General features: G+C 40.8%; 2 protein-coding genes across 4 annotated transcripts in view; one reads left to right on the top strand and one right to left on the bottom strand.

Moving 5' to 3' along the window:
• Nucleotides 1–376: 376 nt before the first annotated feature.
• Nucleotides 377–12,851, top strand: wdsub1 (WD repeat, sterile alpha motif and U-box domain containing 1). 3 transcript variants are annotated; one of them, XM_008284799.1, is made up of 13 exons: nucleotides 377–524; nucleotides 2,380–2,791; nucleotides 3,196–3,383; nucleotides 4,495–4,581; nucleotides 5,205–5,298; nucleotides 6,268–6,301; nucleotides 6,406–6,446; nucleotides 8,222–8,328; nucleotides 8,452–8,469; nucleotides 8,897–8,923; nucleotides 9,313–9,492; nucleotides 10,838–10,972; nucleotides 11,100–12,851. In XM_008284799.1, the coding sequence occupies exons 2-13, from the start codon at nucleotides 2,394–2,396 to the stop codon at nucleotides 11,249–11,251; spliced, it is 1,461 nt and encodes a 486-aa protein (XP_008283021.1). In that variant the 5' UTR covers nucleotides 377–524; nucleotides 2,380–2,393; the 3' UTR covers nucleotides 11,252–12,851. The 3 variants fall into 3 exon arrangements, with proteins under 3 accessions (XP_008283021.1, XP_008283023.1, XP_008283022.1); XM_008284801.1 differs by lacking the exons at nucleotides 8,452–8,469; nucleotides 8,897–8,923; XM_008284800.1 differs by lacking the exons at nucleotides 8,452–8,469; nucleotides 8,897–8,923 and having other exon boundaries at nucleotides 8,222–8,358.
• LOC103359460 (protein TANC1-like) overlaps nucleotides 12,634–25,945 on the bottom strand; it is a 38,230-nt gene continuing 24,918 nt past the window's right edge. The window contains exons 13-28 of the mRNA XM_008284802.1: nucleotides 21,822–22,022; nucleotides 21,506–21,609; nucleotides 21,223–21,331; nucleotides 20,739–20,861; nucleotides 20,394–20,630; nucleotides 19,897–20,106; nucleotides 19,602–19,683; nucleotides 18,060–18,193; nucleotides 17,856–17,979; nucleotides 17,588–17,763; nucleotides 16,950–17,082; nucleotides 16,538–16,567; nucleotides 16,362–16,453; nucleotides 16,130–16,276; nucleotides 15,008–15,108; nucleotides 12,634–14,850 (exon numbers count right to left, since the gene is read on the bottom strand). Of these exons, the coding sequence (XP_008283024.1) occupies nucleotides 13,488–14,850; nucleotides 15,008–15,108; nucleotides 16,130–16,276; nucleotides 16,362–16,453; nucleotides 16,538–16,567; nucleotides 16,950–17,082; nucleotides 17,588–17,763; nucleotides 17,856–17,979; nucleotides 18,060–18,193; nucleotides 19,602–19,683; nucleotides 19,897–20,106; nucleotides 20,394–20,630; nucleotides 20,739–20,861; nucleotides 21,223–21,331; nucleotides 21,506–21,609; nucleotides 21,822–22,022 (3,366 nt within the window). The 3' untranslated portion in view covers nucleotides 12,634–13,487. The remainder of the gene's footprint in view (nucleotides 14,851–15,007; nucleotides 15,109–16,129; nucleotides 16,277–16,361; nucleotides 16,454–16,537; nucleotides 16,568–16,949; nucleotides 17,083–17,587; nucleotides 17,764–17,855; nucleotides 17,980–18,059; nucleotides 18,194–19,601; nucleotides 19,684–19,896; nucleotides 20,107–20,393; nucleotides 20,631–20,738; nucleotides 20,862–21,222; nucleotides 21,332–21,505; nucleotides 21,610–21,821; nucleotides 22,023–25,945) is intronic.

Below are 25,945 nucleotides of genomic sequence, written 5' to 3'. Positions count from 1 at the left end.
ATTCTACAGCAAAAATATAAAAGTTTGGCAGGGACTTGGAAAACCTCCTCCTGTGGATGTGAGCCTTACCCATTAGGATTGTAAGATTAATTATGAAGGATGATGTTTTATGAAGGATCATGTTTTGTCATTGTGTTCAAGTTTTGCGATAATATCTTTGCGTCCTAATTTAACAGATTGTTCAGTTTTGTCAATAATGCATTTTTCCACGTCCCTCCAAGAAGACATTGGGCAAACATAAAACAAATGCAAAATTGCCACAGGCTTGTTCCTACAAAAAGTGCACCTTTCATCCACATTAGTTAGACAAGTGCTTTTAATATAAGTGATTATTTCCGCATTACGTCGTGGTCAGCTGACCGAGGAGGAAGTAAACAACTCTGACGTTGACGGACAACACGACTGTCGGAGATAAAGTTAGCCGTTGCTGTAGCTGGATGTGGACAACATTACAGTGATATTTCTCTTTATTTACCGCCTGAGTTTGCTTGTTGGACCGTTTTTCTACATTTTGTTTCCCGCTGGTGAGTAATATGAAATATGTAACACGAAATATAAAGTTACGTCTTGACTCGGATGCACCGTTAGCTTTAGCCTTTGCATCTCTTTGCATCTCTCTCTACTGTTGCCTTCTTTTCTTTTTTTCGACCACTTTAGCGAAGGTTTGATAACGAGGTGAGCCCAGTTTAAAGAACAAAAACAGGGACACCTGTGTACATTTTTTGAGGCTGAACAAGCCTAGTGTAAACTCTAATACCACACCACTAATATAAGCTACAGGTAACTGTCACTCATGATGAAGGCAGAGCTGTAAAAATGTCTTTAAAAAGATCTTAAGGTCTGAGTTACATTAGATTTGACTCCATGAACATGGAGTAGTGAGAGTGCCAAATTAGAAAAATAAATTAATAAAAGAATTTTAAAAAAGGAAATTAAAAGAAGAATTATTGTAATAATTATTTATTATTATTATTTTTACATTTCTTTTTATTTTATTTTTTCATCATTTTTTAAATTATTCTTTTAGTTTATTTTTTGAAATTATTTTTTCTGTTTTCTTTTTTTTTTTTTTGCTTTTAAAGCGACATTTAATTTAAAGTAACATTTAAAAGCAAAGGAAAGATGTGCAGAACAAGGTGCGCAGTAGGCATGTCGTTGTGCGTATGCGCAGAAGGAATAGCACGCAAGTACAGACTTGCCTTTTTGAGTATTGAGACATACACAGACATATAATAAAGCCTTTATTATAGAATTTATGTTTGAGACAGTCGAGACAAGGCCGTTTCCCAATTATTCAAGGAGACAAGTCCGTTGCTTTTAAATGTGGCTTTAAATTAAATGTCGCTTTAAAAGCAAAAAAGAAAAAGAAAAAATCATTTTAAAAAGTTGGCTTTACTGTGCAAAATATACAGTTTTAGACCAAAAATAAATAAATAAGTGTAGTGTCAGAAATCTGTGAAAAATCTCTGTTTGATTCTAAACCCCACAAAGTATTTGATTGACAGAGCAAATGTCTGGCATTTGTCTTACATAATAAAACTAAAATTATGTGTGTGACCTAGAAAATGGAAAGTATATCTAATAAGTTCTGGCTCTAAATCAAATTAAGATAAAGTTTATTCACAACAATCTGACTTGATATGAATATGTGCAAAAAGCAAGACAGAAAAAAAGTATAAAATGTATAAAATCAATAAATATAAAACACTAAAGTGCAAGACAAACAGCCTAACAACTTGTAAGATCATTTTGTAAAATGAAAAAAATGTAAAATATTAAAATTGTATGACCACTAAGAGCAATCAAAAGCAAGTGACTTTAGAATTTTTTTCTAAAAATGTCAACAGAGGAGGAACATTTCAGTGGCCCGATCTCTCTTACCCACTTGCCTCTGATGTGTGCTGTTAGTTGCCAACGTTAAATTCCCTGCCTCGTAGATGTAGATTGTCAGGAACTGATCATTAGGTCTAATAATTTGCCTGTTTTTCTGTGCAAAGGTTTTAGTGGAAGACAATTCATTGTTGTTGCTTTTCAAGATCCTGGCAAAAAGACCAAACAAACTAGGCCTTAAAACTAGCTGGACTGAAATCGTGACTTAAAATTTGCATTTCAGAACATTTTCGGGACTGGTTTTGTCTCAAACAACTCATGAACAGCCCTCGTTCAGAGATCAGAAATACAGTTAGAGTAGAAACACTATGTTACCACTCTTTCAGTTCAGGACTTTCTAATATTCTCTTCAGTTTTTCCCTAAATGCTGTGTAAGTAAGAAAATACTGAAGGGTGTTAAGAGATGATTGCTATATTTAGTTTCAGTCAACATGCTTCTTATGTATATATTGTATAGTGATTTTAATTTTCCCTCTATGTATCATTTAGGACTGACTCTCCACATGGCATCTCTAGTCTGCACCTTGCAACACCATCAAGATGATGTCAACTGGTGTGCCTTCTCAGGAAAACTGTTAGCCACATGTTCTGGCGATAAAACTCTCAGGATATACAACACCAATGACTTCTCAGAGCTGCCTTTCTCACCGCTGTCAGGCCACGGCTACAGCGTCCACTGCTGCTGCTTCAGCACCTGCGGTCAGTTTCTTGTCTCATGCTCAACAGATGCCACCATGGTGGTCTGGTCTATGGTCACAGGAGAGATCGAGGCCGTCCTGGAGCATCCTGGTCGCAGCCCCGTCAGGATCTGTGCGCTCTCTCCTGACTCTATTCACCTGGTTTCTGGTGCATCTGATGGCACTTTGGCTCTCTGGGATTTTCCCTCCAAACAGCTGCGCAGGTAAAGTTATGGATTACATTACTGTAAAGCTGACTAGTCAAACTTTTTATCAAGCAGAAAAAGCATTTGAAGATATTTCCTTTGATTTGAAGAAACTTTGAAGTACTTTTTTTCATTCTGTTTGACATTCTATAGACTAATTCATTGATTAATTGAGAAACTGGGATTTACATTACCTGTCACCCAGTTTCTAATAATATTGTTGTGCAGTACAGTAGCAAAAACCTGAAATGTCAATCCAACCTTCTTCTCTTCGCACCACTGTTTGCAGTTGCATGAAATAATATTTGCACTGTCCTGCCAGCATCCAGTTTCACGTGTTATTGTACTTGAACAATGACAATAAAGCTGATGAATTGAAAACCAAGCTGTTCACACAGCTGCTCTCGGTTGTGTTTGTGAAGGACGGGGGCAGTGGATGACACCACGATGGTCGCCTGCTCCTTCAGCCCCTGCAGTCAGATGTTCATGACCGGATCCACCTATGGAGACCTGCGTCTGTGGGACCTGAACATGAACCAGCTCCACGCAGAGAAGAACGCCCACGACCTGGGGGTCTCCTGCTGCACCTTTGCTCCCTCCATCCTCAGTGGTGAGATTCCATTACTGTGCATTTATCAACAGTTCTGTGGCTCACAGCTGAAAAGGAATAAGGATAAAAAATAAGAATAAAATCCAAGTTCTATATTTGTCAATATTTTGTATAATGTTAAAATATATTTTTCTCATTTTTACAAAACTTTATTAAAATCCGTCTTGTAATTTTACGACGTCACAATAAATTTATTATCATATATGAAAGTTACAGTAAATATAAGACATGGTGTCATTATGTCATAGCCAAACATATAATGGAAATTAAAGTAGTCTGAATAAAATGCAAATATTAAGCTATAATTTAAAAAATATATGTAGTGCGCTGTTTTAATTGTAATTTGCTAATATTCTAATTATCTGAGATGTGTTTTTTACACTTCTTTGCCCTGTACGCCAAAATGATCTAAAATGAAATCAAAAAATTATTGAAACATTTTACTTCATATGCAGCAAGTCAATAATATATTACATTTTTGACTCCTTAAATAAATTCTGAATATTAAATATAAAACTTTATTATGATTTTCAAGTTGTTGTTCATGCATTTGTAGATGAAAACCTTCGAAACCTCGTGTCCTGGCATTCATGTGGATGTTACTTTGACACTCACAACCTACCAAACCAAATGGCAAAGAGCCCGAGGCGTTGACCTGGCCTTCTAACTCCCCAGATCTCAGTCCAACTGAGCAGCCGTAGGATGTACTGATCTGATCTGTTGAGGCCCCAAACTGCAACTCAAAGATCCACTGCCAGACTCAACAAGACGTTCCCAGAGTTCCTAAGTCCTCTGCCCATCTATTAGACTGGTAGTTTTAATTTTGTGGCTGCATTGTGTATCATGATAACACTCAGCCTGCTGCTCTACCACTTAAAATCAAATCAAATATGCCTGTCATTCCTTATAGAAGGCTAAGCAGTAGCACATTAGGTGACAGTACTGTAATATTTGAGTCCACCAGTTCTGCAGTGGTGTTGTTTAATAAGTGATAGTTGAAACACAGCTGCTCTGTGTGGAGTTTAGCCCATAAAGTCTATCTGCTGGTTGCCTTTCATCAAGGCTGACAGGTTTTTGTGAAGACTGACTGGGTGTATTTATTATGTTTTAGGTGGTGAAGTTGTGCAGTTTCATCTGGCATCCTGTGGACAAGACAGTCACCTGAAGATATGGGCCATCAACAAGTTCAGTTCAGGAGGTACACTTCGCATGTCCTTAGAGCTCTCTATCTATCCGATATATGATCCTCTCTCAACCTCATATCGATATTAGCTAAAACTGTAAACTGTCCACTGTTCCTGTCTTGCAGACTTCAAACATAGTTAACGACAGTCAAAGTGCCACTGTGTGAGGCAGAGTTTTATTTGCTTTGTGGGAGAAGCACAGATCTGCGCACACTTTTGGTTACATGCAAATCTGAGGCTGAATATTGATGTGTGCAGTTTCCTCAGAGTCACAATGCTTCATTTGTAATAAATCGGCACCAATGCATCAAGACGAGTCACTGGTGATGTCAAATAAACACACATTTTATTTAAAACAAATCCATAGTAACAATTAGTGCTTGTATTTGTGCACTAATGTAGCGATTAAACATTCTCACTTTACCGCACTCAGCTTTACTTCATTTGTTTGTGTTAACTGACCAATTTAAGAAGTCTTCGCCCACTTTTTGTGGCTTTTAATCTGTTTGACTCCCTCACAATACAGTGCAATCTTAATCCTGAAACAGTCCGGCCTACTGTATGTTTTGGTGGCCAGTTTGACAATAATATTTCACTCGTCTGTATGTGTAACTGCACTTGTTACTCTCTCTTGTAGCCTACAAGATGCAGCTCCTGCACACATTCGTTTACCACTCGGCTCCAGTTCTCTCCTGTGCGTACTCCTCAGATGGACAACTGCTTGTGGCTGGGTAGGATTTAAAGTTTAAGAAAAAGCATAATGCTGAGTGGTTACGGTTCATATCACATTTTCACACACTCAACCAAATAAGTCCTCGGTTCAATTCCCGTCTAGCTCCGACCACTTCTGCATGTCATTCCCCTGCTCTCTCTCCCCACATCTCCTGTCTCTGTCCACTGTCACTGTTTAATAAAGATGAAAATGCCAAAAAAAAAAAACAGTCTTTAAAGAAACAAAGAAAGCATGCTAGTGATTTTGCATATTTTAGCTTCCACCTGACATTTCCAAAGCATACCTTAGGCTTTTAGATTGATTTTTTGCTTCACAGGTAGCCATTGTCTCCTGTCTATGCCATTTTATAAAAATCAACTTGCACAGACTTGGAATTTGCTTGAAATAGATCATCAATCCCGTCGGCAATTTATTCTTTTTTGCCTTTTGTATGTTATTGCATAGTTTCTGGGGAGTGAAATTGTGACTATTGCAGCTGAATAAATGCACCATTCCCTGAAAATCTAAAAGTTTCTGGAACCCTTTGAGCCACACATACAAAATTTTTATTCTGTTGGTGGCTCAAACATGCAAATCCGCTTGTATGTTCCTTTAACTGACATATTTAAGAGATTTTGAACCATCCTGATTCCCTCCAGAAAATTCACAGTTGCTGCTCGTACGCAAAATCTACATTTCACATCATGCTCTTGATCTTAAATAGATCACTCTCCATGTCTTGATCTATCGAGTATCAAGAGATTGACATAAAATATAGATTATTTGTTTGCCTGGATGTTTAAGTAGGCCACCCTCTGCACAAATATCACAGTGCAGTACTTAAGTGGCGCCACTGGAGGGCGGCAGGGATTGTTTATTCCTCAGTGAGTGAAAGTAGATCGAACACGCTGTACTGTATCATATAGTTGGGTCACTAAATCATTGCTTACAAAGTCTATGCATAATCTTATATTTTTATTTCCTTTAGCTCTGTGGACAAAACTGTTACAATCTATGACGCTGTAAGTACCTGTCCTTATTCTTAGTTTACTAAACACTTGTTATATGCTGCTCCATTCAGTACAAAGAGCTCACATTTGGTTTTTTTTCTCCACTTTGTCTGCAGAAAAATGCTGTTTTGCTTTACACACTGAGCCAGCACAAGAGGTAAATATTCATTTGTGTTCATGTAAGAAACGTCTGTTTGCTGCATGATCTCACCAATTATAAGCACGACGTTTAAGCAGCTGCATTAGTTTCTGTCTCAACTTGCCAGACAGAATATTTTGTGTGGAGTTATTTGTAATTTAATTTCATGCTATATGACATTATTTATTGCCCTTTTTTGATATTTGTATTTTGGCCATATGCTTAAATGGATACACAGTGATTTAAAAGAAGAGGCCACATTTTCCTAAAGTGTGTCACAATGTAGGATCCTCCAGATTATTTAAGAACATATCTTTTATCAGAAAACGTTTTTTCTGGTAAAAAGTAAAAACAAATCAATGGGATGAGTAACAGGTAAAGTTGTCTTAATGACGCATTGAAAACACTTATGACACGTTGGTAATGTAAAAATGCACTTATCATTCTGGCAGTATTATTTTATTATACTTCATATTACCCACTCTTGTTTATACTTCAATGCTTTTTGCAGAATTCCCTAAAATCAGTGTTTTACACAGCTTCGCTTGTGTCTGGTTGTAACTCTTCTGTTTACAAACATGCACGTCTCTTGAAAGAAACATATTTCTGGGAATAACTCAGGTGATGATGGTTTATTTTGCATGTCTGGTATTTTACTAACTGGACACGATACAATGAGACTTCAAACAGACACATTAGTTAGTTTTATTAGTCTTTGATACTGCCAGTTATGTAAGACATATGGAGTAAATGTAAATGATTGATTCTGTTTGATTGTGGTCACCAAAACATGCGTTTTGCATTTTTAGAAAAAAGGTGGGACCACTCTCACTACATCTCTCACCCCTACGCATACAAACATGCATAAAAGCCACAGATGAATGATCACACTTGAGAGCTATTTATACGTCCATCCAGCCACCTGTGTTTGAAAGGCAGCAATCTTCTTTCAGTGGGCAAATCAAAGTCACTTTGGAAAATCAGAAACTGAAGTGGAAGCAAACGAGGCGAGTTGAGGAAAAGTGGGTAAATGGTGAAAAAGTAAATCTTTTTTTTTTCCGTCTTCTTCTTTTAAACACTTGACAAAATGCCTCCAGGAAACTCATTTGACTTTAGACAAACTGTTAATATAACACTGTGAATGTCTTAATGTTGGATTAGCGCATGCCTTTCTTTCAATTGTTTTCGTTGTTAGAGGCATTGTGTGAAACCAAGTGGCTTTTGTGGATCAACATTTCTCAGCAATCCAGCTTAGGTTTCAGAGAGATTGTCCTCATTAACGTTGCCTTGACTTTCTTGAATCAACTGAAAATTTGATCGTAATCCTTATTTAGATCTCAGTGCAGCCTTTGACGTGGTAAGCCGTTGCTGAATTGGCCCTCTGATGGAGACATTTCCATCACTGCTACATATTTAGATCTGGTATCGAGCCGTGGTGCCCACCTTTTAACCCTGTAGGAGCTGAACTGCAGAACCTCAGATTTTGATGCAGGGCGTTTACAGCTCCCTAAAATGACAAAAAAAACCCTGAGGCTTTTCGCTTCAGCTTCTGCTTCACAATCGCCCAAAGAATCACTATTATCATGTAAAGTTACTTCTTACAAGATACTTTCACAGATTTGTTGTTATGTTCTGGTTTTTACATTTCTTTCCCTTCCTATATATTAAGCCTGATTGAATTTTCTACTTGGAAAAATGTCTTTTTCAGTCCTTTTTCAGCAGTATTCTACATAGAAAAGGACACCTCATTGTTAAGAGAAGCTATCATTCAGGCGATTGTTTGTCTCCTGCAGGTACGTGACAGCATGTGCCTTCTCTCCAACGTCACCACTAATTGCTACAGGATCCATGGATAAGACCGTAAACATCTGGTGGCTGGAGGACGGATGCAGCAGGAGCGGTGGGCACCAGCACGTGTCACTCCAAATGAGTAACAGCTACATTGTGATGATTAATTAAATGTAATTGCTGTGATCTATTTTCGTGTCTGCCTCCTTCGATGCACCTTGTGTCCAATGGAAAGGCGGGAAGTCGTTTCCTGGTTAGTTCCTTTTTAATCTTAAATCTTGTTTTCTTTTGACACTTTTTGTTGCTTATAGTCACTAACAGCAAATAGAACTCAGCAGTCACAGAACAGGTTTTATTGATTGTATCTTCGTTCTGTTCGCCAGCTCTGAAAATCATAAGATCTTGAGCAAATCTTTAAGATGCTGCTTTGTGTATACATTCTTTTGAATATGGCTCTTGTGTTGAGGTGTCATGTGTTGAACTAGCTTCATCTTGTGGTGAAGGACACAGGTGTTGTGCACAAGAGGGCTCTCTTTTCTTTAATTACTCTTCAGCCTCAAGTTTGCTTAAAGATTGCATCGCATTTCTCATGTTTACACTCACTTTTTCTTTTCTTTTTGTGTGTGTGTGTGTGTGTGTGTGTGTGTGCGTGCGTGTGTGTGTGTGTGTGTGTGTTTCAGCGGAATCTGCTCAGACCACAAGTGAAGGTGGGGGAAGAAAGAAAATATGGCTTTCTGCTTAGTGCATTACACTGGAGTATCTATAAAAGTACCAGTAAAAATCAGTAAATGATTTCTCTTACAGAATGTGCACAAAAAGCTGAAGTAAATCTGTCATAAGCAGGAATGTGTTTTACCAGCAGGTGCCAAAATCTTGCATTTCTGTCTGGAAAGCATGTTGTGCGAATGAAAACGTCGATGAAACCTCCAGACGTTCTTATTTATATCATTATGCGAGCCGCGCTATCCGCAGACTCCTAATCAATAACTAGTCAGCAGGATTCCAGGATCGTCTTGCACAGGGAATATCTGGCCATTTTTCAAAAGGTGCCGCAGCCGTCAAGGACTCACTGTCTTGCTTTGACTCACCCTCTCAGGGAGAGCCTCGGCAGGCCGATCGAAGCTGCTGGTCGGTGATTGGTCGGAGGACGACGTGTCAGAGTGGCTGCTGGAGGAAGGCCTCGAGGGATTGGTGGGCAAATTCAAGGCCAACAACATAGATGGGACAGAGCTGCTCAGTCTCACCAAGGAAACGCTGGCGTCAGAGCTGCACATAGGTGAGGAAGACAAACGGCACATGCTGCTGAGCGAGTGCGATGCCACTTCTTCACTCCTTCTCCTCCTCTAGTAGTCCTGACGCTTCCCTAAATGTGAGAATATAAAGCCAGTCTTATGGGTATTACACGCCTGGTCTCTTGTGAGAATGAACGTGGACGTGTGTGGATTAGGATTTCTGTACCTATTTACATGGATAAAAGGCGGCACATTCAATTAAAGTAAGGGTGAAGGAATGAATGTTGATGGGGGGTTTTACTCGGCAAGATTACATAATATTAGGCTGCACAGTAAAAGCACTCAGCTTTGGGGCTTCAGCAGTTCTGACTTTAATCTGGAGCACTTCATCAGTTACATAACCCAATCCTCAAAACTAAATTTCCCATAAGGTAGAAAGTGGATTTACACCTAATATTATTAAGCCTTCTTGGTTATTTCCAAGTCTGTCTGAATTTTTTTTTCTCCTTTTTTTTTGGTTTGTCAGACTTTGGGCATGTTTTGAGCTTTTTCCTGCATAAAGTGAAACCACTCGGCTAAAGTAGGAGTGTTATGTTGTTGATGTCAGTCTACCAACTAGGCGAGTATTCGTCACGTAGTTGTCAGCAAATGTTTGTTGTATTGCCGTGCCGTCATTTCCATCCCACAGTCGCTGTCAATCACTGCTCAGTTTACACAGGCCCTGTGCTGTGACAGCTTGTGCTCACATTGTTCCGTTTTTAGCAACCCAGCACGATTCCCACCTTTTTAGCAGAACTAACTTAGAGAACGGTACTCTGTAGCAACATGTTTTATCTACTGCTATGACAGACAGAAAAACAGGCATATTTTTCTAAGGTAGGAGTGAAATCAATAAGTGTGCTTTCCTTCTAAGGCGGCAGCATAATAAACAGAATGTACCAGCAAGTTTTACAGGGAGGCTGCAAAGCGTTTTTGTGTTCAACTGTAGTTCAGTCCCGGTTTTATGAGAACCCTTTTATTTTTAAACTTTAGTTTTTCCAGTTTTCAAACCAGCGTTCTTCGGTATTCAAAGCAAAACGCGCTCGTGTACCAGCCTTCAGGTTTGAGCTGAACAGACAGTCGGCATACATGGTCTGCTCCCGCCACGTTCACTCTCACCCACGCTCACATTTGCCATCCAAGAGTGAAAAGTGCTAAACGCAGGAATGACAAATGCTCAGAACCTTGATATTGATATTACTACACATGTTCAGCTGTCACAAGCTCGGCTCATTCCACTTGACCCCCTTTTGGATTCAGTTATTTAAATAAAAGCATATGAAGTATTGAATGTTCTGTGTTATCCTCTGACACATTTACTCATTCTCTCGCTTTTGTGTGTGTGTGTAGAGTCAGTAGGCCTCCGCAGTAAACTCCTGAGGAAGGTGGAAGAACTGAAGAATGATTCAGTGTGTTCAGGCATTCCTGATGAGTTCCTGTGTCCAATCACCAGAGAGCTGATGAGGGAGCCAGTTATTGCGGCTGGTAAGCTCAGATCCAAACTTAATACGATTTATACGTTGCGATAAATAAACACAAGTTAGATTTGGCTGCTATTTCTTCAGTGCTTGTATTTGTTTCTCTCATTAACACCGTGCACATTTCCTAACAGATGGCTACTCATATGAAAGAGAGGCCATCGAGAGCTGGATCAACACCAAGAACCGCTCCAGCCCCATGACCAACCTCCCCTTGCTGACGACTCTGCTCACCCCTAACCACACTCTGAAGATGGCCATCGGCCGCTGGAAGACGAGCCACTAGCGTCTGAAAGACCCCTGCTGTGTATCTGATTTTTTCTGATGGTGGGTTTTTTAATTAATTTTTTTTTTGTATCACTCATTTATAAAGCCGCATTAAGCAATTTTTGAACTCCAAGGAGCAGAAAGACAAACTTGCATAATCTTACATAATCTTCAACATATTCTTCTGGCCAACGTACTGGTTATCAGTTATCTGCTCACACACACAGCAGAGTGAGAAAAGAGCAATATGGGCGTCCCAGTTTTGGCCACTTCAAGAATACAAGTTTGTGATTCACTTTAGTCCTGGGCTGTGGTTTAGTAGTAGTTGTGCTTGCGCAGGCTTTTAACTGAATGAAATCACAGGACTGAAAGGAGATAATGCCGTTGGATTCTCTTAGCACCGTGGCTGCCTTCACCTCAGTCCTTTTGAAGTTTTCTCAACATCTTTCCTTGACCTCGTGAAGTTTTTAAGAAAACACATAGGATGTAACTTTTTTTTGACCATCTGACCGCCACCCTGGTTTGGTCTGCTGCCTTCACAGGAAAGAAAATATCTTGGTCCTAAACCCTCGACTTTCCTCAACAATCACTCGTTGACTTTATACACGGCTCATTTAAGCAAGACAGAGATCATTCATACAGTACAAAATGTCTGTAACACTGTAGCCTCATTTCTAACGATCACCTTGCCATTGCTTTGTATTGGTAACAGGTGGTTATTTCATTACCTATGTATATATATAATTTTATTTTATTTATTTTTTTAATTTTTACCAACAATGATCAAACAGAAAACTAGAAATTAAACAATATGGTTCATCATAAAAAGTTGATTGAGAGGCTTTCTCTACCAGCTGTAGTACTTCAAAATGTTTTTTACTGACTAAACCGATAAACTGCGAGCTGTAAGAGTTTGAAAGCTGCATAAAGCAACAGACTGGGTTATTGATTTGCGGTTGGATGAGCAGCACTAACAAGCCCTTCACATATACAGTGCCAATGCTCACCGTGGAAATATTGCTTAATGGAGCTTAATTTAAATACGCTATTTGCACCATCTGTATGTAAGCATTACATATGTGTGTTTTATTTAGAAACTGCAGGACCTTGCGCATTACAAACCCTATGGGAATAGTGCTTGGCTATAGTAGTTTAACATGTACTTCCCCACATGAGCTAACATCCAGCTTTTATTGAAGTACATGACACTAACGAAGAGATTTCTGTAATTTGCGAAACTGCAATGTCCACAGTTTTATACAAGTACTTTATTTTAATGGCTTGCTTAAATACCGTGTTGTGTCGTGAAAGGACGAGACCTTTTATCCATCCATACACACTCCAAAGCTTAAGCAACATTTTATGGATTATACTGTGAAAGAAGTAGATGTAGAAATGTAGTCCTCCATTAATATTTTATTATACCACAGTAGTATTGTGGTAACATTCTGTATACCATAGTATGAATCTGAAAAGGGTATATGACAACTATGGACATACAGCAATGTAGTAAGTCTCTTAAGTTTTTTTTTTTCTTTTTTCTTTTTGTTTTTCATATCCTACACTTTGTAAATACTCTCTCTGTGTCCAAATAAATCAATAAACACTTCATAAGAACATGTTCTCTGCTATGCAAAAATAAATAACATATACTGTGAATATTGAAGCAATTGATTCAATGTTAGATTATGACAAGAAGTTTCCAACAATGTCATGTACAGTGCCTCTTTTTTTTTCTTTTTTATCAAATGTACCAAGAAAAAGAATCTCAAGTACACAAAGTAATTTCTTTTGAAGCCTGTAATGCTGACAGATAACCACTTACAGGGAAATATATAATCTGCAAATATAGTGTACACCATACAAATATAAATGTTTTTAAAAGACACTTGACAATAGAAATGGTCATATCCTGCAACTAATAGCGTGAGGTTTTGTATATTCGTGCACAAAGCTTTCTCTGACTTCTATATTTGATATAATAAATTAAAAGTTGAGACCATATACTACTTATTTTTTTTAAATCCCTACTTAAGGTATGACTGGTTTTCTTGAATACACTAGTGTAGCTGTATACATGTAAGCAAAAAGCATAGTAGCCTGAGTTGAACACTGGTTCTAGATTGTAAATGCAGTGCAGCAGCATAAATCTACAAAACAGGCTCAGGGAAGGGAGCTGCTCTCACTCCCTTGCTACCTTATGTGCGACATAGCTTGTTGAAAACAGCCTGTATCTGTGCTTTGATAAACTATCTTCAGACGTTGGACTCTATAAATGAGCGTTTGGGTTTAATGGGAGCCATGTGCAGAGCCGGGTTGTCTCTCGTTAGGCTCGCTTGCCTGTGCCTCCCATCAGGGAAGCGTAGCTGGGAGGATGTAGTGCCTCTGGCCTCTCGCTGGTGGAGCCGGTCTCCAAACTCACGGCCCTGCTGCTGGCTGTTGGCCTGACTCACAGAGAGCTGCTCCTGGAATGAAGCGCGTTTGAACTCATTGTTCAGCCCTTGGAACTCCATTACAGACATACTGAAACTCTCCCCCACTCCTCCTCCACTCTGTCGGCTCAGGCCAGTGCTCTGCTGGCCCTGGACTCGCACTGCTTTGTCCATGACCCCCATGAAGGGCCGAGGCTTTAGCTCAGGTTTTGTCTTGAAGCTACCGCTGCTCTTGATGGGGCACGGGGTATCTGGTGGCTGCTGCCTGCCTCCGTCTGACAGGTTCCCACTGGAGGCCTGACTGGAGCTGGAGCCCCTTGAGCCTGCCGTTCCTCCTCCGCCACCCTCCCTCCTGACCTCCATGCCGGACCCCAGAGCCAGAGCCAGGCCGTCCAGAGCCACCGAGTGGGTGGAGAGTCTGTCAGAGCCCCTGGAGAAACTCGAGGAGCGTGGCTGGTACATCTGAAGGGGTCCAGGTGGGGAGGAGCTGTTGGGGGACATGGGGTGATAGTGCTCAGTGGGGCTGTGGCCCGAGTGTTCGTTGGCTGATCCCGGGCCGATGTCAATACCCATTACAGCTGCAGGCCTCAGGGAGGTGGAGATGTGTCTACCTGGCAGAGGACTGGAGGGGCCGCACAAGGAGAGAGGTCTGCCCCCGACTCTCCCTGATTGGAGGGAGTGGCAGTGGTGATGAGTCCTGGTGCCCTGGTTCTGGGTCTGCTTGTGGATAGCTGGAACAGGCTCGGGCAGGTCCACAAACAGCTGGTTCTGTACATATTCCTCTTGAGGGAAACATGGTGACTGATCTCCTAAACCAAAGGCCACACCTCCAGGGAGAGTCCTGTTAGGAGCGTACGGATTCAGCGGCCAAAAGTCTGGGCTTTTCCCACACTGCAGGCTCACCTCCTCACCCTCCTCCTTCTCCTCGTCCTTGTCTGCGTCGCCCTGCTCCGCTGGGATTTGCCTCTCGAGACTTCCCTGTGAAAAGACGTCCGCCTCTTCCTCTGTGGCTTGATGGTGGTGGGTGTGAGGGTCCCTGCTGTAGCCCTGTGCCGTGTTGTTGCTGGATGTCCTCTGATGGTGTTTGCATTCCTCCTCGACTCGTGCCAGCAGGCGCCGGATCTCCCGGTTGGACGGGCAGAGTCGTGCTGCTTCGTGGAGGTCTGCCAGTGCTGCAGCAAACTGCCTGGGGAGGGCCGAGAAATCGAACAAAGGAACTTTAAAAATACTTGATACATGCTGCCACAGAGACATGGCATCGCAGCGCATTGCTGATTCTTGCAAGAACTACTTTTCACTGAGCAAAATGCTTTCAGATTTAACTTGGTTTAATGTTGTTGTACCTGCTACTCCTCTTGGCCCGCGCTCTGGCATAATAGGCCTCGTAAGATCTCGGTTTGAGTTCCAGGGCTTTTGTTGCGAACTCCTCAGCTATGCCAAAATCCTGTGTTTTCAGATAGAAAAAGTGCATTTATTGAATTGAATTTTTTTGTATTTCCATTTAAATATTACATGTGGCACGATGGCAAATAAACCCAGTGTGTGATCAGCTGCGTGGTTAAGCGACTAGCTGGAGAGCGTTTGTTTTGAAAAAAAGAATGTGAGTCCAATAAAAATAGTCTTTGTTTGCATTTTCATTATATGGATCCGAAGATCAGAGCCGGTTTAATGAAACGGAGCTCACGCTGTAATCATTTTTATTGACCGGGAAACACAAACACATAGACAGGCAGAGCTGCTTGTTTTCCTGCAGATTTTTCCTGCTCTCATCATCACTCTCAGGTGAATATTTAATGACACCAACACATTGTGATTCCGTCCTTGAGAAGCGAGGTCAAAATGGCAGCCTTGAATGTGAGATTGTGAACATTGCTGTTGAATGTTTAATGACGGTATCATGTAGTCTCCCTGCTGGCCCTTACTCCCTGCATTGTTATAATATGTGGATTTAGCCTGCCCACTTGTGCGTCCACTGTAAATAACCTCCTGTAGAGACACAGAGAAAGAGAGTGCACTCGGTCTGCCAGAGAGAGTGACCTTATCACATCACATTATCTGCTCCATTATTCATCGGCCACAGTGACCCTAAGGATGGCATTTTTACACAGTCTGTTAGGACGTCTGTCATCACCAGGGTGGGTTCCAAACCTGGCTGCGGGCCACACACATCTATCTCTACACTAACGGCACACAGTTATTCATTATGTCACCACCTGCTTCCAGGTCTTACACGTACATTCTGTTTACCGGGGAGACGTGAAATTAGATCTGAAAAGCAGAGATATTTTTACAGTGAGCTACACCAGTGCTGCTGACATTATCTTTTTATGTTGATACAGATAAATTATATATCTTAAGGAGCCATCTACCTTGCCTTGCCAGCCATCCTGCCATTCCCTAGGTGTCTAATAAACCTGTCGATGTTAAATAGTGCATGAGCGGTTTGATACAGCTGTGGGCCTTACATTGGTTTTCCTGCGGCAGCGTGAAAGGTTTAGATAGAGGGAGACCCGCAGGTCTTTGAGCCCTTTCAGCTCCTCTCCTTGCCCCTCACGAGGTAGCTTCCTTAGGGCATACTGGTAACGCTGACCGGCCTCCTTCATGCGTCCTTTCTGAGAAACACACAAGAAAAGGGGGTTAAGTTTTGACTAATACTCATTTTTTTCCTCAAAAACTCTAACATTCACCATCTTATACCTTGTAGAGCATATTCCCTTCCTCCATGAGCTTCTGCAGCAAGATGAGAAGAATGTCTGGTTTGGAAGAAGCCATAGCCCACGTAGCGTGACCTGATGGAGTGGTACAAATACTTATGTTAATATTATCTCTCTCACCTTGTCTTGTTTACTTTGTATCATACATAAATCATGCACCTGATCGGTCATGTGGAGCCGTTCTGTAGCCTTTTGGTTGATGAAGGCGAGCAGCCAAAAATCGAAAGAGAGAGGCGGAAAAGGAGTTAGAGGGAGCGGACGTGAAACTGCAGGTGCTGCAGAAAAGTGTATCAAATGCTGAATGGCAGTAAAGCAGGCAAATGTAAAATATCTATCTATCAATACAAGCGGAGTCTCCATTGATTGGATATGTCAGATACAAATCTGAAGACGCTTTGAGCAGCGGATTTCGCCAGACAAGTGTTGATTTAATTTTACGCTTATTTCAGAGGTTGTATTGTAATTTGTGGAGCCGTTAAACTGTGCTGTATGATATTAGATGGGTTTGAATATAAAAATCCTAGATGTCTGATTTACTGCACGCCTGTTATGGTAAGCCTGGTGTTTATACCCATCTTGGATCCTTTCTTAAGCAGCGAAGCCACCAGGGCTGGGTTCTGGCAGCCGGTTGCTCGGTCTGAACCTCTGCTACCGTTGTTGTCTGCTCTCTCCAACACCGCTCCATGGTCCACCAGGCAATGCACCTGGCCGTGCAGTGAATAACAACAATATATTCACATTTAAAAGTAAGATTCAAGCAAAAACAAAACAAAAAAGATAATTCAGTAATGTTGTTGATTACATGCTGTATGCTTATCACCACATTAACAGGCGGTACCAACAAAGCTGTCTGCTCTTTTCTATTACTGACTTTGGGAAACTGTTGATAATCTGTTGATCCTGTTTGTAAATCCTCTCCTGCTGATCAATAGAATAAATAACTGTGAAAATACTGAGATTGAAGATTCTGACTCTGCATGGACTGTGATTGAAATTTGACATCCAGTGCAGCAGGGCAAATGATGATTATTTTAGTAATTTCTTTCATTTGCCTAAAATAGCTTAAAATGACTGTTATCTATTATGTTTCGCAACTTACAGTCAATCTATATTTGTCCATGACCAATGAATTGCACCCCAGCAATAAAACTACTATATATTTTTTCTGTTATCAACAAGATATCATCTACACAACAGCGTGACACCCACTGTTTCTGCATCCCCGTTAAGGGCAGCTAGGTCAAGTGGAGTCCGTCCCTGTCTGTCAGGTTGGTTCAGGTCTGCTCCTGCCTCCACCAGAAGCTGCACCGCACCTTTCTGGCCCTTCATACAGGCCCAGCTAAGTGCAGTCAGCCCCTCTTGATCAGCAGAGGACAGGGAGGCACCTGGGACCACAAACAACACAAACATTGTTCTCCATTTCGTGCACATTCATCAAACATACTTGGTTATCGCTGTGGAAGGTGGGGGCGCTCACCCTTTGACAGCAGGAGTTCAACGGTGCTCATGTGGCCCTCGGAGGCAGCCAGCATGAGAGCAGTGCGATCCTGCTTGTCGCTGACGTTGATATCTGCACCTTGCTTCAGCAGCAACTCTGCAACCTGCGAAAAGGAGGGAAGTTATGCCAACAAAATGCAAAACAAAAGGACAGAGCTGCATCTGGTGCTAGACTCCTCCACACCTGCGCATGTCCGTGTTTGGTGGCGCTCAGCAGCGGGACCATTCCTCTGCGGTTTGGTATCTCTATCCCTGCCCCCCTCTCCAGGAGGAACGCACACATCTCCATCCTCCCTCTCCCTGCTGCTGCGCTCAGCACTGACAGAGGGTCGGCATAGAGATGAGACGACGAGGCGGAGAAGAATATGTAATTGACACATTTAGGAGAGAAGTAGAAGCAAGAGTGAAAAAGAGGAAAAGAAAAACAAGGCTGATTATTTCCATAATCTCTTTGATTCTTACACAATTGTTGTAGCTCCTCATATTATATATTTGGTTTATGTGGTGCACTGTGACATCTTGCTGAGAAGTTTTCTATATTTTCTGCTTTACTACAAATCCAGATCACACAAGTACTAGGGATCAAAATCCCTTTTCTCCCACAACAAAACCAAAAAAAGGAAACAAAATGCAGTCATTTTTAATGAAACCTCTTCACATTAGATAATTTGCAACCTCCTTTAACCAGCCGCTATTATTTTTATGCATGGTACTAATGCTGATCTCTAACCTCCAAGTCACCTTTATAAATGACAATGTGTTTCATCCACCATGTCCACAAGCTTCAGCGGACAAATCAATTGTATTATGCTGCCTATAAAATGAAGTTAATGTCATGGGACAAAGAATTTGTGAATTTGAGCAGCAACGCAAAACAGCAGGAGCACTAGAGAAGCTTCTGCTTTAAATACACAAACTGAACTAATTAAAATGTTCTTATTAAAGTCAATTTTCAATAACTGTGATATGCACAACTGTTTTTAGTAACTGTAATCTCAAACAAGTAGAAATAACTGGCTCAGTAATTAAACTTCAACATGTATACTCCACAGACCATTTTATCTGTACTAATGGACTGTAATCCAATGATGCTAACGCTTAAAATAAATATAAAACAAAGCCAGAGCAGTGTACATACAAAGGTGAATGTTTAAGAGGATATTTTATGCTCTCACTTTTCCTATGTCAGGGCTGCAGGGGACTGTGTAATAGAATTATATGGTAATGGTGCTGTAGGCAGAGATACAGGCTTCATCTGACATCCTCTCAGGAAATGGACCTAACAGAATTCTGCGAGCTACACTATCACATCTGTGATAGAGGTAAAAGTATTACAATTGAATAACAGCTCCTTTTAGTAGCTAAAAATGTGACTGGACAAGATATTCTGTGTGATAAATGGGATGCTCCGTTTCAGTCAAAAAACAGAAAACTATTTACAATCAAATCAAATGTTTGATATCAACCAGAGCATCCTAAAATCATAATATGAAAGGCAACCTAATGACTATGTCTTGTGGTACTCCTGAGCTCCCGCAGCTCCACTGAAAGAGCTCACTGTGTCTCCATGTGCAGGTAAGTTAGTTGTTTAATATGTATTCACTGCACAGAGCTCGACTGAGCCTGAAATGCAGCCCTAAAGCCCTTGAGCATGACTCTAACACCACACTGATGGACAGAAAGAGGTGAGAAAGCTAAATTTATCTGACTGATAGGAGAAATGCACCCGTTTCTCCCCAGAGTGAGTCGTGAGCGTCCATCTGCACTGCCAGCTGTTCATCTTTCAAGTCCAGCAAGCTTTTCACCACCTGCAGGAAAACACAATTTTACAGTCCTCTATTGCTGACTTGCTGTGCAGAAAACAGACCAAAGCACCGGCAGACCTTGACCACCGAAAATAACAAACAACATCTAATAAATCCTCTGCGTCAGCCAAGGACAGGCAACATGCTCTACATAAAGATGAATTTCAGCAGACTGTTAGAAATGCTCCATTATTAGGACCTTGATGTGATACATACCTGTGTGTGCCCCACACTCGCTGCAGCTGTAACTGCCTGCTGAGCTGCCTGTGTTTTCCCAGTCACACTCTCATTACTGTGGTGCTGCTGTGGGTCAGTGGGAATTTCTGCTCCCCAATCCTGGCCCAGCAAGATGTTGATGATTTCTGCATGGCCCTTCAGCCCAGCATGGACCAACGCACACTGGCCACTCTTATCAGCATGGCCCACCTGGCACAAAGGGGTACACAGAAGGACTTACAATGCTGTTCCTGGCCGGTGCCTGTAATACGCTGGCCTAGATCGGCCCCGTTTATGTCATCTGTCTCCCAGAATAGACCCAGAAACTGTGGTGAATGTAAAACCAGAGCAGTTCAGGATATCACTGGCGTAAAGGTACTGAGAGACAGAGTGCTCTGTCACAGATTAAAATCGGATGTATCCATGGTAATTATGTTGGTTACACCCTCCAAACCCACAATTTGCTGTCTTCCTGTTTTTGCAGAAGTGACACTGACCTTGGCTCCTTTCTTGCAGAGCAGGCTGACGATGTCGCCGTGTCCTGCGGCGGCGGCCAGACAGAGGGGCGTCATGCCGCTGTCGGTGGTCCCGTCAATGGGCGCGCCCATTTCAAGCAGCAGAGCGACCATCTCCACGTGCCCCAGGTGGCCGTGAACAGCCAGGATGGGAGCGTGTCCTATCACCTCTGTACACCAGGTCACGCTAGCGCCACCGAGCATCAACAGACGACTTACCTACAGAATTAGATTTTTATTTTTTTTTTGTATTTTTCAGGATTAAAGACTATATATTTAGAGGTTTTTAATTTTTTTTTTTTACTGTAGAGCACTGCTGTGTGTCACCTTGATGTTAGGTGTATACAGGTTCCTCAGGGAGGCCAGTGCAGCGGACAGACTGTCTGTGCTGCAGTTTACCCACATGGCCTGAAGAACGCTGGAGGACACACCTGTCTTCTTACTCAGACCCTGTGAATGTGTGAGAGAAAGAGACACAAACAGATAGAAAGAGAAGGAGAGGGAGATGTTACGCTTGCTCAGATGAGCTCTGTGGTGCAGAATTTGAGTTGCGTCCCAGGAGTAGAGCAGCATGCACAGAGTGCGAGAAATGCATGCAGGCAGTACAGTATTCAGTGTGGGCGTTTATGCACATGAATAGTGCTAATGTGTGTAGGTGATGTTAGGGGCCTGGGTTCACTCTTCCTTATACGCAGTAAAGTGTAGGATCTTGTTCGTGTAAAGCCTTTGGGAATCAAGGGTTTAGGTGCTGTCAGCTCCAGTCATAAACCTACATATCAAGTTATATACATAGTATCACAGTTCCTGCTACCTTGAATATGTGAGCTTTGAGGATGTGGTGTCCCAGTTCCATAGTCTGCTGCCGGTTCAGCTTTCCCTCCTGCCTGGAGAACATGAAGGCCAGGAGAGCGTGGCCACTCCTGCAGAGATGTATACAGTACTTTGTTGAATCAGAAATGGCATGCATCAAAAAAAAAAATCCAAATCAACAAGCCTCCATTGCGATGGGGATTTTAAAAACTTTTTAACTGATTTATAGTACATGAATGTTAAAAAAAAACTTTTGCTGTCTGATCCTTGACTTATAGTCGCACCTGGGGTCACAGAGAAAGTCAGTGCTTTCTCCATCGGCTCTCCAAACAAGCCACTCTCTGAAGGAGGGATGACACAGCATCCGTGTGCCATCTCTGCGTCTAACCTACAAACACAAATGATTAAAAAGAAAACCTTCAATTAAAAGCACACTTAGCTCATTTGATCTTATTGTCCATCCAGATACTAAGTGGTGCTTCTAAATCCCTAGATAACTGTAAATGATTTACTTCACTGCATAACTAACACAGCATCAAAACCAGCAAAAAAAATCTTGAATCATTATGGACCCTTTCATGCAGTTATATCGAGTCTTACCATGAATCCAGCCAGGCTGTCTAATCTCTGCTGGAAGTCCTTCCACTCCAGCTCCCCCCTCACACTGCCTGCATTCAGTGCCCTGAACATTTGTTCATCAGTCAGTGGGTGCAGAGACGCCAGAGCCACATTTAGCACCGGAAGTACCCGCTCAAAGACTTCTTTATCCGGAAAGCTCACACGACACATAAGCAGGTACACCTAACAGATAGGACACGCTGTTAGCGATGCTGTAAGGCTGCAAGAACTAAAAATGTAACGCTAGAGTTAAAACATAACACTTTTCGATGTATCATTTTAAAATATTCATATGGTTGCGTTTCCATATCTTATTCCTGTTAGCCAACATGTATAGCTTACACAATGCACTTGATTTGAAAATGATCACAAGACAGGTGTACTATGAAACAAGTTCAATGTAGCTGGACTTTCTTTGCTTTAGCTGGCTTGACAAAACCTAGAACCCAGACATAGGTGATGGCTATTGTGTTGGTGCTTATCAACTTTCTTTGTTACCGCAGTTTTTTTTCACCAAGCTCTGTGCGTGCGACCATTAAAGGGGCAATTGATGCATCATTTGACTCCCTTTTTTTTCAATGACGAAAAACGATATCACGATATTAAAATTTCTGACTGATACCGATATCTGATATTAAGATTTCTGATATCGCAAATAACCGATATTGCCGACGATGATAGTCAATTTTTGTTCACACCGAAAAATTAGTATAAGTAACCACTGTGAGAACATGAAAACTATTCAAAAGAAGCCTATACCAAATTGAACCACATAGTCTTTTTTTTATTACATAACAAAAGTAAAACATATTTAAACATACTTTAAGTCCAGGACCATTTAAGTAAAAACATCTGTGAAATATCAGCAATATCAAATCTAGAGACGAAGGCGCTAATGGTAGACAACCAATGGTTTTTCATATCAGCTAAATTTGTTCATCGGCCCCATACCGATATATCGGGAAAACACTAATATCGGCCCATACTAATGTGGTCGCCGATATATCATACTTTTTTTTTTTTTTTTGTGCACAAAATATATCAATTAAGTGTCGCCTACTTCATATAATCATAATGGACAGATTGTTTTAACGGAGAGCTGTGAAAAATATTCAAAATTACTATGGCAAATGTCCTGCAAATAAGGCAATGATGTCACTTCAGTTTCTGGCCAAATCAAAGTGAAACTGATTTTTATGATTGAAGACCTGTGAAAATATCAACAGACCAGTCAGTTTTCTGATCTGTGTTCTATTAGTTGCAATACCAGCACAATGAAACTGATTTGGCAGCAAATCAGGACCAAGCATAAAAACTTATTTATGCATTTTTTGCATCACCAGCTGAATGCATGTAGATTCCCATGGCAACTACATGCACACAGTTTGTGCTGCTGTAACTGCACGGCTTCATTTAGTGGCATTACTTACATTTGGCTCAATAGGTTTTCAGATATAACATATTCGCTAAGCTGAGAATCTACATTGCTTATTGAAAGTATCGTATCGAGCTTTTAATGGCTGATTTGAATCCCAAATTGTGGATATAATTAAGCCTCCTTCAGAGCAGGTTAGCTGTGCAGCATCAGGTACTGTGGTGATCTAGTCAGGTTAAAAGAGAGCCATCTTTAAAAATTTAAAACTCCACCTTTAGATTTAACATATCTCCTCAATCCCATTAATTTTGCTTCATAGTACACCCCTCTGGACCAAAGCAAGCACTCACTACAAAGAGAAACGAGAGAAGCTAGCCAGCATGTCAGATTCCATTCCCCCCTCCCCAAGGTTTCAGCTGATATGTCACATGATATTAGGTATTGTAGATCTTCAATCTTTAGGATATTAATAACCTTCTTGGATGTTTACATGCAACATCCACTGTAGCACCGTTGGAAAAAACAGGACGCAAAGAAATGTATAGTTGTTCAAAATAACTGGTGTAAGGATTAAAAACATTTCATCAAGAGGCTAATTTTACTAAATCATCCGCGTTGTACTTCTGCAAGCCTTCTTGCATTTACATGTAACTATCCTCCACCTGGGGCTACACATGTTTAGCACACCTTTATGCATGCTTTTCCACATTCATTATTCAGTTATTAGATCATTAAATTTCTTAGTTTGCCACTGTTTGTATAACAACACCTGCTCATCTGTTGTCCTAATTTACACTGATAATTATATAACAGCAAAATGCATCTGCCATTTTACTTTAGTCGCTGTGGACTATTTTTGGCGCTCTGTATAAAGTTTCTGATCCTGTCTTTTTATTTATTTATTTTTTTTATCTTTTACTGATCTGAGTTGTGTGTGGCTCCACTTTTTCTCTTTTTGTGAAAATCATGCTTGAACAATATTTTTCTTGCCTGTGTACCCTGTGTGTGGATCTTGTGGACACTATTGGCTTTGGCCTCTGGCAGGATGCCCTTTCTCAACAGAAAGCTCACCAGGATGACTGACAAGTGTTAAGTGCTAGACTGTGGACTCATCCAGAAAAGGAGGAAAAGGGTGGAAATAAAAAGACACCTAAAGTTAAATCTCTTTAAAGGTCTAGAGGCTTAAACACTGTAGTTTACATATTAAGTGAACGGTCAACTCTGTCAAACACACATTACTCCACATATGTGGTTTGAAACTTTTCATGAGTAGCAGATGCTGCATGTTTCAACAGTGTCCTCATTAGGAATCGACCTATGTGGGGTTTTAGGGCCACACCAATACTGAATATTACTAATCAAAGAGACTGAGAGCCTTTATTTGCAACCAACATGTGCTTGCAGTAAAAATTAAAAAAATTGGCAGCAGAATTTAGACAAGACAAATTCTAACACTTTAATTAAAAGAGACCTTTGCAGTGTTTATCCTTCACTGGTTAAAGTTGAAGGAAAACCTCAAAAACCGCATTGTAAAAACCTGGCCCACGACACTTACTGAATTTCTAAATTAATTGGAAGAGATGTTTGAAGTTCAAGTCTTAAGCAGTCACTATAAATATACATGTACTCTCACTTTCTGTACATACTTGTGACATTGGCCTTGAAGGACAAGTTTATTCTCAATGGAACACAAAGCAAGAGAATCCATTTTGATCCTACTGACCAGTTTTCATAAACTGCTTACATAAGTACGTAAGATTACTGTGACATATATGCCAAAGCATGGAAAATCCCACTGTCCCAACAGATCAATGTATTTGGTCATGGTTATATTATGTTGATGGAATCCTAATGACCTAATACGGTGATAATTCCCAAAGAAATAACACATAATTACATGACTAGTCCCCTCTAAAAGAAAGGTTTATGCTCACATAGTGGGGTTTGAAATGGAAAAATATGCCCATATGACTAAAAATTATTTCATTAGTTATATTTGGAAAAAACACATTTTAAAACTGAACTCTGTTCTACTTCAATTAGACTATTTCACAATATATTTGTTTTTGTGGTGCTATTTGTCATATATACTCAATCAATTATAGAAGTTCAACAACAACAACAACAAAAATTTATTTGGCTCAGTTTTTTGTTAGATTTAATGTTAATGTTATGTGTCCTCAAAGGTAGAAATTTTCATGACAGCTTCACTTTAAAAAAATATTTGAAACCTTATTCAGAAATGATTTGCTGAACTTGTATAGCAGATTCTAAATCAATGGCATGATGAGAAATAACTGTGAAAATTTCAGGCTTTTATCTTTCAATGCTACCTGAGATATTGTGGTTCAATACAGCCTCAAATTTCAAGGTCCTTCTGAAAATATTTGATGAATTAATCTAAAATTTCACAGATATCTTTATAAATATTCGTGTATTATGCTATAAAGATTTCAGGCATTTAACAGAGGGTCAAGCATAAATAGCTTTTTAAAAATTGATGATTCAATGAGGGCTGCAAGATGGACCGGTTGTTAGCACCGTTGCTTCGCAGCAAGAAGGTCGCCGGTTTGCGTTCCAGTGAGGACACCCGGGATCTTTCTGCATGGAGTTTGCATGTTCTCCCCGTGCAGTTCTCTCTGGGTTCTCCAGCTTCCTCCCACAAGGTCCAAAAACATGCTGAGGTTAATTGGTGATTCTAAATTGTCCGTAGGTGTGAATGTGAGTGTGC

This window comes from Stegastes partitus, unplaced genomic scaffold (assembly GCF_000690725.1).
Source record: "Stegastes partitus isolate 25-593 unplaced genomic scaffold, Stegastes_partitus-1.0.2 Scaffold374, whole genome shotgun sequence".
In the NCBI taxonomy this organism is placed as follows: domain Eukaryota; kingdom Metazoa; phylum Chordata; class Actinopteri; family Pomacentridae; genus Stegastes; species Stegastes partitus.
This window is presented reverse-complemented; position numbering and strand designations above follow the sequence as displayed.